At 45.2% G+C, this 17,828-nt stretch overlaps 1 protein-coding gene across 1 annotated transcript in view; it reads right to left on the bottom strand.

The window, feature by feature from the left end:
- Positions 1-16: 16 nt before the first annotated feature.
- The window catches only part of dars1 (aspartyl-tRNA synthetase 1), a 35,574-nt gene continuing 17,762 nt past the window's right edge, over positions 17-17,828 (bottom strand). Inside the window, exons 7-18 of the mRNA XM_056289252.1 lie at positions 14,682-14,784; positions 14,347-14,427; positions 10,647-10,706; positions 7,298-7,409; positions 5,791-5,925; positions 4,814-4,961; positions 3,886-4,032; positions 3,166-3,208; positions 2,958-3,038; positions 2,212-2,323; positions 764-835; positions 17-642 (exon numbers count right to left, since the gene is read on the bottom strand). Of these exons, the coding sequence (XP_056145227.1) occupies positions 551-642; positions 764-835; positions 2,212-2,323; positions 2,958-3,038; positions 3,166-3,208; positions 3,886-4,032; positions 4,814-4,961; positions 5,791-5,925; positions 7,298-7,409; positions 10,647-10,706; positions 14,347-14,427; positions 14,682-14,784 (1,186 nt within the window). The 3' untranslated portion in view covers positions 17-550. The remainder of the gene's footprint in view (positions 643-763; positions 836-2,211; positions 2,324-2,957; positions 3,039-3,165; positions 3,209-3,885; positions 4,033-4,813; positions 4,962-5,790; positions 5,926-7,297; positions 7,410-10,646; positions 10,707-14,346; positions 14,428-14,681; positions 14,785-17,828) is intronic.

Raw genomic sequence — 17,828 nt, 5'->3', positions numbered from 1 at the left:
GAGGAAAAGAGACGACTGGTTTAAACACCTTTTTATTAATGTTTAGTCTTGCAATTACTTATAAAATCTCTGTAATAATCAGCACCTGTTTATTGCTTGAGGCCACAATTATTCATCCGGACTCTAAGGGGTGGTTGTAGGAGTGACTCAAATCTGTCGGAAAGTGAGATACTACACCTCCATATAAAAGTACGAAATCAAACAACACTGATTTACTGACTAAGAGATTGATAATAATCATGAATCTTTGTGGGATTATGCACCTAAATCACTTCCTGATAACTATTGTAGGTGTTTACCCCTCTTTACCTTATGTGGGTGATGTGATGGTGAACACTGGAGACAATTTAGCACGTGGTCAACGATGTACTCCCTATTAACGATAGCGTTATTCTCTCAGACAATTTTATTCATGGTGGTGCTTCAGAGTCATGGGGTGGCCATTAGCTCCTAAAACTCTCCCGCTGCTTTTGTAAACTCGTAATGTCTCCTTCAACAACCAGCATCCGTGTGTTTGTCCAGTGGTGGTTGGGCCCTTTGCCGTGTCCGCTCAGGGGGTGAGGCGCTTGGGGTCGCGTGGGAACATGGAGGTCTGACGGACGTTATGGAGACCTAAGTACAGCATGCACACTCTCTCCAGCCCTGGGGAAGGGGTGGTACATATTCACTCAATGCTAATTGCAATCAGTCAATCCATCAATCAAAGCAGTGACTGTGTGTTCCATCTACATCTGCCTGTAAAATCGGGGCTGAAATTCCTCACCAATGCCACCGCCGCCGTGTGGTGCAGCACCGTAGCGGAAGGAATCAATGTACGCCTTGATCTTCTCCAGATCTGTAATATTGTGCACATGGTAATGCAGAAGTGTAGAAAACATGAGGGTCAACTACAGAAACATCTTAGCAAAGAAAGTATCACTTCCCGTACCAGACAATGGATAATGTTCCATAACTAAGGACAAGGAGTGACTACTATCAGTGGAAACTCATTAGCCTGAATCAAATCTGATGTGACTACTACCAGTGGAAACTAATTAGCTTGAATCAAATCTGACGAATAGCAAAGCCGCACTCTCATTACATTGTGTCGCTGTACTTTTCAACCTTTTTTTTTTTTTTGGATCCCCCCCCCCCCTTTTCTCCCCAACTGTATCCAGCCAATTACCCCACTCTTCCGAGCCGTCCTGGTCGTTACTCCATCCCCTATGCCGATCCAGGGAGGGCCGCAGACTACCACATGCCTCCTCCGATACACGTGGAGTCGCCAGCCGCTACTTTTCACCTGACAGCGAGGAGTTTCGTCGGGGGGGATGTAGCGCGTGGGAGGATCACCCTATTCCCCCCAGTTCCCCCTTCCCCCTGAACGGGTGCCCTGATCCAACAGAGGAGGCGCTAGTGCAGCGACCAGGACACATAGCCACATCTGGCTTCCCACCCGCAGACACGGCCAATTGTGTCTGTAGGGACGCCTGACCAAGCCGGAGGTAACATGGGGATTCGAACTGGCCATCCCCGTGTTGGTAGGCAACAGAATAGACCGCCACGCAGAGGTGTAAAAACCTGGTCCGGGAAGTAAAAAGCCTAACCGTGTCTTTACTCCATCCATGTATTAAACCAGCTGATTTGGGAAACTAGTCAGTGCAATCTGATGGTTTAGTACATGGGTGGAGTAAAGACACAGTTAGGGTTTTTACTTTCTGGACCGGGTTTTTACACCTCTGCACCACGCCACCCAGACACCCCCTTTTCAACCTTTTTCTCTGCCGTTATTTTTATTGATTATTGAAGTGATCGAAACAAAAAAGTGCCTGGTAATCCAACAAAATTTACCTTTTTAATGTTACTTTTGAAGACGTCTATCTTGCATTGGTAGGCAAACAAAAAAGCCACGGGCAAAATATTATGAAGAAATATCTACCTTCACTTGCATAAAGAATGTTGTATGATGAATAAGTGACTGTAGTTTATTTTATATTCTTATAAGAGTGGGACACTAAATGCATGGGTGGTGTTGAGGGTGGGGAGGAATGAGAAATGAACCCTGGATGCTGCAGTCAGATAGTATGGGATGTAGTTAACTGAGCTGCAAGAATGCCTAAAGGTACGTTGTAAGAACAAAAAGATATCGCGCATCTTCTGCATCTTGAGGTTTAGATTAATAAACGTTGCACAACGTCCTGGAGTAAAACTCAACTCTGTTAATCTACATACCGATCTGGTGATGGACGGCTCTCTCAGTCAGCAGCTGGGCATCGTGGATCCTCTGAGCTCCTGACAAAATCTCCTCTCCCCTCATGAACATGTCGTATGAGTTGGAGTATTTCTAATGAGAATATGGAAATACATCTTAAGTTGCCATCGCCATGTGAGGCTAAGAAGCAACGTTGGCGCCGAAAATAGCAGGCGTGGGTGGGAAATAATGCCATTATTTCTTAGGGTGAGGGACAACTAGAGTGGCATTATTATAATGGCACTCTAGATTGTTCCTCACCATAAGATTTACAAGTGCCACGCTTAACCACAAGGTGTATTGATGGACTCCTTGTTGGTCAATACATCTCAAGACCAAATGTGGGTTTAAATGATACACAGTTGGAACCTATTAGCATCCATGACTCCAGTTCACAGCAGCTTCTAGCACTTGCAGACATCACACACACACACACAAAATAATAATTAAAAAAATTTTTTTTAGAAGAAATGGAACAACAGAACATTGGAGATAAGTATATATGCACAACAGATATGTTGCTACTATACACAATTTTGTTATGGTTGAGTAATCAACAACCTATGCCCATATATCATACCATATTGCTTATATATACTATATTGACCTAATTTGCCGATACCCAATTTGCATGTTAACATTTATCAGTGCAAATTGCATTCAATATTGGTAATAAATGGCAGTGACTGTGTGTGTCTTTGTGTGTGAGGGTGAGACATTGACTTACAGGGTCGTTGGGGTCAGGCATGGTGTAGAATGGCCTTACAGCCAGTGGGTACTTGTCCAACACATAGAAGTCGGTGTCGTACTGAGAGAAAATAAAGGGGGGGTTGGTTGAGAATACAATAACACATTTTGTTGTCCTCTAGGAATATCAAAGTGTGGAGACTCTGCCATAAAAGCAATTGAACACTTTTGCATATATACATACATACCTTCTCCTTGACAAGGCGGCCCAGCAGCTTTTCATTGGGTGTGCTATGGAAGAAAACACAGTAAAATTAAGTTTACAATCTTTCAGGTTGACAAACTTGTATGCAAGTACAACTGCTTTTCAATGTTTCTGAGATGTGTGTCTGTCGTTACATTATGCCTGTAATTATTGTGTTTTTGGCCTAAAATAAAAGAGGGGAAATTTAATAAAAAAACAAAATATCTTAAACTAATAAATAGTAAATAACTAGCAATAAAAAAAGATTTGTGTGAATGCTTAAACATTTTTATGTATATACAAGGACATAAAGAGTTTGACTGGCTGCCTCTTAATTTTCTACCTCTAGCCAATGATGAACTTAGCTTAGTATAAGGAAACAGACTATTTTAGATCACAGATATTATTCACCACTATCCAAACCGCTTATCCTGCTCTTAGGGTCGCGGGGATGCTGGAGCCTATCCCAGCAGTCATTGGGCGGCAGGTGGGGAGAGACCGTGGACAGGCCGCCGGGCCATCACGGGCCATCGATATTATTATGTATAATATAATTGGGGCTGTGTTAGCCAATATTCCTTGGAACGTTCAAAGACGAGAGGTAAAAATAGAGGGTCAAAACAAATGTTCATGAGTTGAATATATAGGCAATACCATGGGAGTATCTGCTTGTGGCTCCTGTGTGAGGAACCACAGAAATGCGGTGACAGGGACATATTCTGACCTGAGATCTTCCTCGTCGCCCATCTCCACCCCGGCCTGGCGGAGCATAGCCACAGCCTCGGTGAACTCCAGCCTCAGGGTGGGCTCTAGGAACTTGAAAGGCTCGCTGGGGAACTGCTTGTTCACTGTCTGGATCTCTGTCTGGAAGCTGACAATAGGGCGACAGACAGAAAAAACAAGCAGCCACATACAGACACACACAGATACACACGCCGACACAGTCAGGCATTACTAAGAAAGACAGAATAAGATAAAAATGAACTTTTTACCAGGGAAATCTCACTGCAACACTACCTGGAGAATAAAACTTAGTATGCCTTAATTTCTTGCAGATTGTGGGTCTGTGTAACACCAAGTAGCTACTCAAAGAAAATTATAAACGGTGAGATGAGCTTCTAATCAGCCTGTTACACGTTACAATATCTGACACCACTAGGTGGCGACAACGGCATATCTAAAATTTTTGCTGTAACCCACTCAGAGAAAAAGGATGTAGCTCATTTTCACAGCAACTGACAGCAGTGTCTGATGAACGTTACGGTGACTACAACAGATGAAGGAAATTTAGCAATTAAGAAAAGATTTCAAAGTTCTTTTTTAAAAAAAATATATTTCTGCCTTAGATTTGCAGACCAACTGCTGAGGGCCTTTTCAATTCAGCTCTTTAGGCTGAGATATCAAAAGCTGATCCCCCAGTGCCATGTAATTTGTGCTGCGAAATTTAATGTGATCTTTACATGACGTTTTTGTTTAAGGATTAAAATTTTGAATGCAAAACGCGCGATGAAAGCCATCCACAACAGCCTCACACATGGCAGGCGTGGTAGAATTTGTCACAAGCTTCAAAAGTGATGCCTACTAAAATGGCTCTTTTTATTATAATCACACAATAATGTGCCAGGACTGGGCATAAGTGCAAACTGACTTACTTGTCTCTTAAACCTTTGAAGATCTGGACCATGGTGTCAGTGATAGAGTCGATGACCTCGTGATAATGGTAGTTAAAGGCCAGCTCAATATCCAGACCCACAAACTCAGTCAGGTGACGGTGGGTGTTGGAGTCCTCTGCTCTGAAAACTGGGACAAATTGAGTCAGAGAGACATAATGTATACAGGGCCTCCAGTAGTGGGAGAAAGGACGTAACAACTGAAACATCCAATGTCTGAACTGATTATTTTTCTAACCACCCATCCATCCATTATCCGAACCGCTCTCAGGGTCATGCTGGAGCCTATCCCAGCAGTCATTGGGTGGCAGACAGGGAAGCACCCTGGACAGGCCGCCAGGCCATCACAGGGCCGACACACACACATTCACACCTAGGAACAATTTAGTATGGCCGATTCACCTGACCTACATGTCTTTGGACTGTGGGAGGAAATCCACGCAAACATGGGGAGAACATGCAAACTCAACACAGAGGACGACCTGGGCCAACTCCCAAGGTTAGACTACCCCGGGGCTCAAACCCAGGATCTTCTTGCTGTGAGGCGACCACGCTAACCACTGCACCACCGTGCCACCCCCATTTTTCTAACCATTACCAAGATTACTATTGAGATTAGGTGCATGCGACAAACTGAAGGTACAGCTGTTATTGCCTGTTTAAACTGTAGGGACTCACGTTTGTCCTTTGGTTGTATTCAAAATGTAACACTTGGTGGTGCTATTGACCTACCTAGTGAGCCGAGAGGACTGTCTTTTCCGCACAGTAGCAGTTATCCCCTCCCAAATGGTCACACCACACTACGCCCTTACTACTGCAATGCACTTGGTATCATTCTTTAATGCCAACTCGGTTTACAACGGCTGTCGTGTGCTGCATTTGGATTTTGCTTTCCTCCAGCCCCCCCAGTATTATCATTAGCCGTTTGACTTGTGAGGTGATCAATGGGACCGCCGTACCTGGACCCACACAGAAGACCTTGTCAAAGTCAGCGCAAATACACATCTGTTTGTAGAGCTGGGGAGACTGGGCGAGGTAGGCGCTGGTTTTGAAGTAGGACACAGTGAAGACATTGGCCCCACCTTCACTGGCAGCTGGAAGGGAAGAATAAATTACAGAAACTTAATGCAGACCATGGCTGTGAGCAGAGCAACAACTGACACGGAGTAGGCTTGCAAGCTTTTCCCATCAAACAAGCACTTAATCATTCATATAGGCCCAACGTGCGTAACACATTCATTTCCCTATTTGCCGCTGACGTCAAATGATCTTTTATCTGCTGGTGTCCTCAAAAAAAAAAAAAGAAAAAAAAGGGTGGGGGACTGCTCTGTACACGGTGTCTGCTGTACATGCCATGCCGTGGCAGGAAGTTGTGGTTTTTATAAACTACAAGATTTCGATTCACAGGGTGTCCGCCAAAACGAAAAAGAGCGCCAGTTTTGAATTTTGCAATGGCAGGCCGGGCTGCTACGTCAGCGCCTCGTGGAGAAACTGAACAAAGTGTCACAGCCTTCGCAACGGCTGGCTTCAAACCTGTCATATGGGGATGCCGGGACCTAGATATTGGTGCAATGTACCACTGTGGTTGTGTTATCAAACACACGCAGACACAGCAATTCCCCTAATCAATAGCAAAAAGTAAAACCGATGACTACAAAAAACACAGGAATTCAAAATAAGTTTATTCTGCTTGAAAGGTTTTCATTATGGTGGATATGCCCCTGGGCTTGACAACAAACTCATTTCTGCTGGGGGGAGGGGGAGAAAAAAGTTTGGCCAGAAAAGATACTTCTGATGAATAATGTATCCTCTCCCACCAATTGTTGAAAACTAATGCCAGGATGAAATGGAAACTAGGCTGCAGAATTGGAAGTTGCAGAAAGCTTAACGAACTGGATCCACCGAGTCCTCGACAGGATTTCTGGATCACACATCTTTCTCCAATTTCTTTGTCGAGTCTTTCTTTGTTCTTAAAAAAAAAAAAAGCACACGGGGGGGGGTAGGCCCGTAGAACGAAACCCTGGAGAGTGAGGTGAGAAAGGGAGTACTTGAGGGATTGATGGGAAATTCGGTCGATGCACAGCACTCCCACTGTGGGTTGGAGTAAAACCTAATTGGCCTCATGGAAAAAACTAATATTCCCTTTTACCATTGTGCGTTTAACAAATGATGTCTGGCTCTTTGATTTGGTTGGGTGTCTCTCTGTCAACTGCAGATCCCAGGCTCGGCTTTATGAGCCTTACGGGCACACATGAAGCCCGATACGTGATTTGAATACAGACCACCATATGGAGCCTACCGGAAGACACACCTTGGAAGTCGTCATACGGGTGACTCATGCCTCTAACTGGTAATGCAAAAAAAAGAGGAGCACACCTCCTCTAAAACTTCTCATTAAAGCGTGATTCAAAGCATCCCGCTGAGATTTTCGCTCAGGGGGCAAGATGGCGACAGAGCTGCTTTTACCTGAAATGATTTTCGGGGTCTGAATCTCCACAAAGCCCTTCTTAGTGAGGGTGTCTCGGAAAAGCTGGCATACCCCAGACTGCAGGCGGAAGATGGCTTGGCTGGTTGTCGTCTGTGAGACGATAAACACACACACATGAACACACACAGAGTAAGGTATTAGGGATTCATCTGATTTATTACACTATCGGAGCAGAGATGAGATAGCAAGACTGCCGATTTCTGTGGATGCATGCCTTTAGACATGATTTGGATGCTCTTCAAGTTTGCAATGACTGTTGGAAAACATTTAAACTCTGGAAAGGACTTGGGAAATATAAGCCCATAATTTAAAAACAAATATACTGACATTATTGTTTTGAGAAATACTACACAATTAAACTAGGGAGACTACATGAAGAAAGAACAGCCCAAAATCCCCCAGTGATGAAACTGTTAAGACTACAAAGCCTGAGGTACGTTAAGCCAACGACTTCACATGCATTGGTATATGCACAGTGCACACTCCCATAGTGACTCATCTCAACGGCCCCGAAGGTTTCTAGAAACCAGCTCTGTCACGATCACTTCTCGATATTGTTGAGCTTTTTTTTGGGGGGCAACTGTTACCGGCCAATTACCTCACTCTTCCAAGTCATCCTGGTCACTGCTCCACCCCGTCTGCCGATCCGGGGAGGGCTGCATACTACCACACGCCTCCTCCACATGTGGAGTCGCCAGCTGCTTCTTTTTACCCGACAGTGAGGAGTTTCACCAGGGGGGACATAGAACGTGGGAGGATCACGCTACCCCCCTCCCCCCTGAACAGGCGCCCCAACCAGCCAGAGGAGGTGCTAGTGCAGCGACCAGGACACATACCCACATTCGGCTTCCCACCCGCAGACACGGCCAATTGTGTCTGTAGGGACGCCCGACCAAGCCAGAGGTAACACGGGGATTCGAACCGACGATCCCTGTGTTGGTAGGCAACAGAATAGACCGCTACGCTACCCAGATGCCCATTGTTCAGCTTTACAAAGGCAGGGGTCAGTATCTTGGCCATTCAATATATGAGGCGAAGGTCCACTTTTTGCTGAAAGACTTCATATTTCTTTTTCTTAAAAAAAAAAAAAAATTCTTCTCTCTTTTAAGGCATTGTCCAGAGTCCTGACTGGCTATATTGTCTAACTACTGGCAGAATGGAAAATGACTAAATATTAGCAGTGTCATTAATCTGGAGACTATAACTCTGGTTTGTCTAGTAAAAGTGAGACAAGCATCCATTTTCGATCTGAATTCATGGAACACAAGAACGTTTCTTTATAGCGATGGTGAAGGAAGAAGTGAGTGGAACTATGAAACCAGTGTGCAAATACTATTGGCCCAACCAGTGAAATCAGTAAAACACTGATGAATAATGATGAGCACCAAATGTAAAATAACTTCCTGCTCAAAAAGAACGTTGTCTACGTAAAAGCTGTGGGGCCCATCACATGTTCTCTAGGCAAGCCTCACCAACCGTAAGGTTGTTCGATGCCTACACAGGAACTTGCATGACAGATTCTGGGTTACATAACTCCGAAGTACTTCCTGTTTACAGCACTTCTTTAGTGAGTGGGTGGGTGGGCAACGGTGGTGCCCAAACAAAATGAAGTTTCTCTATGTTCTTAATGTGGGGTGGAGAACTACCCAGATTATGTATAACTGCTATTTGTACTCTAACAGACTCTTGCATTCAGGCGTGGCACACTGGCTTGAGGTTTTGAGTAAGCAGTCAAGTTTCACATCTGAAACCTAACCCTGTTCCTTCAAAAACCAAAATCCCCCATCGGGAACAGCAACTCACAAATCTGCGATTAGAAGATGGTTGAGTTACAAGGGGTACTGGCGTTGGAGCCCACTCATTACTGTAGCTCTTTTATGGCTCCCTGTGAGAGTGGCTGTCTGTCCTTTGTGAAAACCTTGTTTTATGGCTTCACTGACTCTGAAGTGAGGAGCTGATAACAGGGCCCGCCTCCGACAGCTCAAAGGGTACCGTGCCATAGAAACAGGTGTTGTTGAACACGCGGGGTGAGCTAGCCAGCTCTGTGCTGTGCCGCAGTGTGGCATGCCTTCCTGCCTGCTGTGTCATCTGTGTGGGAGGCATCCATCACAACAATGAGGCCCTCTGTGGCCCTGGCCTTCTAAATACAAATCACAGAACAAAGCCACCTCTCCTTTTGTTTTTGGATTGTTTTTCTGCCTTTTTAGCCCCAGTTGTACTTGGCTAATTACTCCACTCTTCCAAGCCATCCCGGTCGCTGCTCCACCCCCTCTGCCGATCCGGGGAGGGCTGCAGACTACCACATGCCTCCTCTGATACATGTGGGGTCACCAGCCGCTTCCTTACACCTGACAGTGAGGAGTTTCACCAGGGGGATGTAACGCGGGGGAGGATCACACTATTCCCTCCAGTTCCCCCTCGCCCCTGAACAGGTGCCCCAACCGACCAGAGGAGGTGGTAGTGCAACGACCAGGACACATACCCACATCCAGCTTCCCACCTGCAGACACGGCCAATTGTGTCTGTAGGGACGCCCGACCAAGCCGGCGGTAACACAGGGATTCGAACCGGCGATCCCCGTGTTGTTAGGCAACGGAATAGACCGCTACACCACCCAGACGCCCCCATAAAAGCCACTTCTCCTGCTCACTGCTGCAAAAGATTCACCGAGGCAGCAGGCTAAAATCAGAGACTTCTAAAGAATTGTGTAGAGAGGGCATCAACTGAGATTCTGAATTTAAAGAGACTACTGGTTAAATGCCTAACTTTATTAATATACCACCTGTAAAAGTCAGATAGGTTTAATCAAGATATCAAGGTTCTACAGTTATTAGTCATACCCACCAGGCTGAATCAGCCTTCTGCTCTGAACTTTTAACCCCTTGTATGCCAGAATGCAGACTGAGTTCCTCGGGCAGAGCTGTAATATTTGTTCCAGAGTTCAGGTTGGTGACAAACGGGACACCTTGCTTTGAACGTCAAGGTTCCTTGACTGTGCAATAGCCGGCTGAGGAAATCAGGCTTGCAAAGTCTCATCTTTCAAATCTCTTTAAGACTCACCTTTTTAAAATTGCTTTATTTGTCCAGCATTTTTTAACTTTGTGTTTTTGAAAAGAGCCAATTATCATGATGTGGCTTCAGGTGACTGAATGTGCTAAAGTGGGTTCGATTCTTCTCCCTTCCCCAAGAAGTTATGAACGTTTAAATGAGAACAAGTTTCTGGCGAGATGAGATGGAACGGGACAAGCACAGCGTGTTCTGTTAAGTAGTGACAGTGTATTCACACACTGTGTTGTCCCGTTTTCCCAAGCTCTCCTACTGACTCACCCTGAGGTCAATCACCCTGTTATCCAGCTTGGTGTCTTGGTTCACTGTGGCTCTGCCATCCTGTGGGAAAATAAAATCACGATCAGACCATCAAAAAATGAGATCACATTCAACTACACAACCCAAGACAACTTAAAACTCAACCACACAACTGAAGCTGCTGATTATCTAAGTAAAAACAAAACAAGATTGGTCTGGATACATACAGTGGATAAAAAATGAATGCACCCCCTTCAAAGTTTTTACATTTCGTTTTGTCAGGGTCTGTAAATTTCATGGATTTAAACTGAACTTGGTTTGCCCTGATCCATAGTGCACAAGAAAAAAAGCAACGTTTGATTGATAAAATTTAAATTTCTTCATTTTTTAAGTATACACCCCCCTGAGTTATTACTTGGTGGAAGCATCTCTGGCACCAACTGTGTCTACCAGTCTTTTGGGGTAGCTCTCCACAAGGTTGTAACACCTGGATTTGGAGATGGTCCCCTACTCTGCTGTAGAGAACTGCTTGAGCTGGGAGAGATTAGCTGGTTTTCGCTGGCGGACGGTAACCTTCGAGTCATTCCAAAGATTTTCAACCGGATTTAGGTAGGGGCTTTGACTTGGCCACTCCGAAACATCCACCTTGTTCTTTGCAAGCTACTTGATGGTCGCTTTGGCCTTGTGCTTTGGGTGTCCTGTCGGAATTTGAATTTCCGACCTATTTTCAGACTTCATCAGGTTCTTCTCCAGAATCTCCCTGTACTTGGCTCCATCCATCCTCCCTTCAATCTTGACAAATTTCCCAATACCTTTTAGATGAGAAACACCACCACAGCATTATGCTGCCACCATCATGCTTCACAGTTGGGATGGTGTTGTTTTGGTGATGGGGCTGTGTATGGTTTTCGCCAAATAATGTTTGCCATTTATACCAAAAAGTTCTATTTTGGCTTCATCTGACCACAAAACCTTCTGCCAGTTTGCTGCAGGTTCCTCCAGGTGTTTTTTCTTGCGAACTTCAAATGAGGTTTCCAGATGGGCCCTTTTAGACTGCCCGCTTTTATTTGTCATTACCTTATATGCATGTCTCATACATACAAGGGAACGAAATTACGTTTCACAAGGTCCTCAGTGCCACATCAAAACAAATAACACAATAAATATTAAACAAAAAGTGCATTAAAAACAAGAATTACTTCACAGACCTAAACATCACGAGCACACCTGACACGGGAAAGAAAATGGCTTTTTGAGAAATGGCTTTCTTCTTGCCACCCTCCCATACAGGCCAGATGTGTGCAATATCTTCGGCATTGATGTGTGACGCAAATGTTGGCCATAAAACCCCGTAGGTCTTTCAAGGTTTCCATTTGATTCCTGGTGGCCTTTCTGACCAATTGTCTTCTCTCCTGGTAGTTTTGATGGATGCCCTGATTTTGGCAGACTGTGGGTGGCGCCATGCCCTTTACACTTCTTAATGATGGACTTCACAGAGCTCAGAAATATTTTGACAGTCTTGGAAGTCCTTCATCTGATGTATACCTTTCCACAACTTTATATCGAACTTGTCTTTATGCATGTTCAATAATCCAGGTAAAGAAAATCAAAGAAAGTTGAATCAGTTCATCTGGATACAATGTTTATTGAGAGGTAACTCAGTAAACGTTGTATCCAGATGAACTAATTCAACTTTCTTTGTTGATCCTGAACTTGTTTTGGGAGGTCTTTGGAGCCCATGCTACCGTCTTTGTGTGGGACTACACTCGCAAAACTGAGGGACTACAGCAAACAGATGTTTTTATTCACGTTATCAAGTTAATTTCTGTAATTTGACTCTGATGTTGGACCATGAGTTACTGCATGCTCTTGAAGGCAAGTAGTGATTCCTGCGACAGTAAGAGATGCTATAGTACAAGGGGTGCATGTTTATCAAACCAAGGTATTGCAGTTTTTTATTTTGAATGCAAGAAACAATTATAACCAGATTTTCACTTTGAAATTGTGAAGTATTGTGTGTAGATTAGCAGGAAAGATTCCAGGCTACAGGTCAACTAAATTTGATAATTGTTCAAGGGGGAGTATTAATTTTCTATCCACTGTGCTTTGGCATAATGTTTGGCATAACTTCAATTATAGGGTCATGAAAACATCTGCAACGCAGGATGAAATGAGACGGAAAACAACAGTTAATCCCCCCAAAATAACAAAAAACCAAAAAAAACAGGACAAGAGGAAGTCAAAACAAAACAAAACTGAAAACGATAAATGTTTCAACTCAGGAGGAAACACTACATCCAGGGGCAGGGAGGTCACCCCTCCCCACCGGAGGACCCCGCTGGGATTTGAGCGACAAGTGTGTGAGCGACAGCCCAATACCAGTCTCACGCAGGGGGACAAGGAGACGGGGCCTCGACAGACAAACGGACAGACAGAAATGGACTGAAAGACAGACAAAGGAAAGGATAAACAGACTGACACACAGACATACAGACAAACGGAGACAGACGGGGTGGCAGGTGCTGCTGGAAGTGTGTGACTGGCGGGTTGAAGCCCTGCTGAAAACACCTGGACAGCCACTGCAGCTGCGAGGGTTAGTTTACTGTGTCAACACTTGGCAGGGCCCCAGCTGTCTAGGGGCCTTACCGGCTGATGGGACCTCAGCTGACACGCACATAGGAAGAGCCTGGCAGAACAGGGGTCACGCAAAAAAAACAAATCCCACTGCAAAAGAAAACCACTACCTTTTCAGAAACCCTGAAGTGGTTATTGCAGTATGCAGGGGTACATTTAGCTTATGTTGGGTCAACATCAAATGAAAATGTAGCACTGTTGCCAGAGAACCCAACAAGCTTTTTCCCCTTTTTCCCACATCAGGTGTGAAATTATTTCTTTGACATTTTCACCACTGAAACAACACTTTTTTTTGTGGAGTTTTCCGTTTTTCTCCCCAATTGTACTTGGCCAATTACCCAACTCTTCCGAGCCGTCTCGGTCGCCGCTCCACCCCCTCTGCCAATCTGGGGAGGGCTGCAGACTACAACATGCCTCCTTCGATACATGTGGAGTTGCCAGCCACTTCTTTTCACCTGACAGTGAGGAGTTTCGCCTGGGGGACGTAGCGCATGGGAGGATCACGCTATTCCCCCCCGTTTCTCTTCCCCCCCCAAACAGGTGCCCCGACCGACCGCAGGAGGCACTACGGCAGCGATCAGGACACATACCCACATCCAGCTTCTCGCCCACAGACACAGCCAATTGTGTCTGTAGGGATGCCTGACCAAGCCGGAGGCAACTGGGTGAAAGGACAGGTTTAAGGGTCATGTTCAGATGCCCTGCAAGATGTGTTCAGCGCTGTCCCTGTGTCCAAAATCTACAAAATGAAGCTGGTGAGTAAAATCATATCATAAGCAATATGCAGGAGGGCAAAATCTATCAAAACAAGACCCAGGTGTAACCTCCCCACCCCACCAGAATTTTCCTTTAACTTGAGACTGGTAAAGTAATGTGATAATCGCTGGTTGGTGTAAACTGTTCAGTAAAAGGAATAATGGATTATTTGCTGTGAGCGTCAAGAGAATTCTTTGAATTTAACAAGTCACAGCAGCAAAACAAGTGACATCGAAGCTTCTCTTGTTCTGAGGAGCTTGGGGCGAAGGCGAAGCACATCGCCTGAAAGATGTTTTCGATTTGCTCAACTGCACCGAGCTTTCATCCTCACCTCATCCCCTTCTCCGTCCGGCCTGACGGCATCCTCCAACTGCAGAGGCAGACGGGCCTCAGCCTGGCTGATCACAAAAATCTGACAAAGAGACAGAGAGACGAGAGGACTCATTAACAGTCAGACCACTAAAACCACCGAGCTTACCAGACATCAGACACTCTTGAGGGTGGAAAGTACCAAGAATCCGAGATCAAAAAGGCTGAGCAGTTAAAGCGAGAGCCCTCTTTCAGCATATGCGTATGTTAGCGAGGGTTTTTGAGGAGGGGTTTTTGTTTTGTTTTTGCACACGATCATTGTTTACTGGATCTACTTTATGTGCCCTGCAGCCCTACCCTTTCGATGTGGAGCTCCACATCTTGCTGAGAACAGCTCTCGATCCTCTGCTCCACCTTCTTCACCACAGCCTCGATGTCCACGATGCTTTCCTTCGTGACGCTGGTGTGAGAAAGGGGTGTGGGGGGTGGGGGGCGGTTGGAAGCAGAACAGTTTAACACTTATCCTTCTCTTCGTGGGGAGGATAGTTGTGGTCTACGTGTATTTTGTACATGGGTCATGTTCACAGACAAAGTACTTTCACTATTTATGAAACATGAGGTGGGGATGGGTAACCACAAAAGCAGACACCAAGAGAGACACAAGAAGAAGCATTCGCGATATTTCTGTTTTCACATGTGCCGAAACCATAACATTAGAAGGGAACACTGCAGTTCAGCGAGGGGCTGGTGGGTGTGTTTCAAGGTTTGAGGCTTATGTAACCAAACTGCCGTCTGAGCCATCGACCTCTCTCAGCCTCAAATAAGCAGGGTGCTCAAGGGTGGGAAATTGTCTTTGTATTACAATACATGCATTAGGGCAAACCCTGTAATGTGGAATGAGTCATCCCCTTAAGTCTCATGTGCGTCCTCTACGCCGACGCGGAACGAACCAAATGCAGAAAGTTAGCAAGTTCAGATTTTACCAACCGAATTCATATCCCCCATAGACACAAACGTTCAACTGAACTGCTGGACAGGGCATATTTACGTTACTTAAGTGCAGAAAGCACGAGGCGCTGTTGTCCCGCGGTAGCCCTTACAGCAAGAGCCGGGACCCGGGGCGAGCTCAGAGATATGAGGAACAATACCAACTGTTGGTGCAGCGCGGGGCCAGATGGAGGGCCCGTGCTAATCCTTCACTCCTTCTCATTAAAAAGCAGTAATGAGAGATGGTGCGCAGGGCTACTGCCGTCCCCTCGGTCCCCTGGCAGCTGCTGCTGAGGTCCTACCCCTCTAGAAGGGAATGGGCTAGATAAATAAATCGCCGAATTAATAACCTGCTCTGCTGGGCCTCGGGGCTGGGGACTATAAACCCATCACACAGCAGGAGACGGAGATTGATTAACTCGACGCTGACAATCGACAACATCAAACAGAGATACTGGACACTAGACACACATGAAAGAGGGAGAGGGAGAGAGAGGGGGGGGAGAGAGGGAGACAGAGAGCGAGAGCTCGGAAGCTCAATGGACCACACAGAGGTAGGAAATTGGTAATCTATGACTACTGGTCGGTTTACGTGACTATGTGCTCCTCCCTTTGACTTAAAGGAAGAAGAAACATGGTACGAATTCAGCCAGGAAGATGGATCAAGATATTAACTAATGCTTCATAGGAATGATGGACATTTTTGTGCAGAACTCCCTTGTCATGGACGATTTCATAAATGCTGCCACTGAAACTTTTCCAACCATTCAGAGAAATCCCTTGGCTCGCATGCTAAATTGCTCCAATTTCAAATCGGCTTGGCACATGGATGGAAAAAATGGGGTCGCAGCACATTATCGCAACCTCGCTCTTTTTTTTTTTAAACGCCCTATTCCTGCACCTAAGGATCCTGCTCTTTGGTCTCTGCCCTTCCGAGTCACTTCCCACCATCTTGTGTGTGGACGTTCATTTGGGCTTACACGTTTTGCCTCCTTCTGTACTGAAGAGCAGTGGAGTCTCAGCACCAAGTCTATGTGATGGCACACATCACTCTTTCAGCTGTCTAGTCGTAAAGTGATAACAGTTTTGCTCCCAACTTTCTCATAACTGGTCAAACACGCCTGAAACTTTTTTTTACAGGCTCTCAATATTACAAGCTACCACACCATGCGTGTATTTCCATTAAAATTTCAATTCCTAAAAGATGGACATGTTACATATCCAGCATTATTCAACACAGTTGAGATGAACCGGACCGGGGAGCGCCAATATTCTGGCTGAATTCTGCGATGGAGAAGGGGACAAGTTGGGACTGATCACTCGTGACGGGCCTTGAGAACATCACCAGCCTCTTGATGATAATGAGGGGATCATTTATAATCCAGGGGCTTGCTCAACCTGTCACTCACCCGCAGGAGAAACGCGACACCGGCGTGGGACCGACATGCTAAGGAAGCGGTCACATGAAATAGCGGGGCTACATGGTTTCCATTTCTACAGCTAAAAAAAAAAAAACCCAGTCAGAGGAATATAACCCAGCTGTGTGACTCTGCAGTGTGTCTGTTTTAGCCCTGCTCTGTGGTGACGGCGTTACACATATTGCGATACCATCTAACTGCCAGATTCAACCACATGGACATTGCGCCACAAGAAAAATTAGGAACTGCTTGAGACATAAGTAATCTGTTGAGCGGTAAAAAAGTAAAAATACAATCAGAGTTAAAAACATTAAACATAATGTCTGTGAATGTTCTCATTCATCCAGGTCATGGTTATCCAAAGGAGTTGAATCAAGTGCAACTGGGCTTGGTATATATCAAGTATATACCAAGTCCAGTTGCACTTGATTCAACTCCTTTGGATTAAACATAACGGTGTAAAGATGAAATGAGTTCATACTTTCACAACTAGTGGGTCTCTTTTCAACTAAAAGTTAGTAGGCATCGACTTTCCTTGGGAAATGGGCAGATCGCGGTTTGACAGGATCCACCATGTGGTCATTATTTTGACACCGTCTTACCAAGAGAAGTCAGCAGGTTCAGCTAACAGAGGTCACGGGCTGCCGTGTGACACTGACCTTGACCCAGTGACAGATTCTCCTTCTGCTCGGAGTTACTTCCTGTTAATATCAGCGTACTGTGGCCGACCAATCAGGGTTTGGAAACATCCATTATAAGCACCCGACAAGTTTAACACTAGAGCGACCGGGTTTTCACTCCTACCCACAACAACCATGGGTGGTCATTCTGACCGCCATGGTTTTTAAACTCTATATTCTGTCAAGATAAATACCCAACTGAGATATTAATGCATTGTATATGTTAGTATGTCTGTTAGGAAACGACTGGCACCAAAATTAACATTTCAACAACTTTAATACTATTTTTCAAATAATTTAGAATGGCCGCTGTCCAACGCCTGTAAATACTGCAATGCCTCGGTGGTAGTCATGGTGCATCTGAAACGCTGTCTATATCCAGATATGTTGGAAATAATCAAAAATCAAGTTTAGACTAT

Source organism: Lampris incognitus, chromosome 11 (genome assembly GCF_029633865.1).
Source record: "Lampris incognitus isolate fLamInc1 chromosome 11, fLamInc1.hap2, whole genome shotgun sequence".
NCBI lineage: Eukaryota > Metazoa > Chordata > Actinopteri > Lampriformes > Lampridae > Lampris > Lampris incognitus.
Note: the sequence above shows the minus strand (reverse complement) of the source record. Positions and strands in the feature narration are given on the sequence as shown.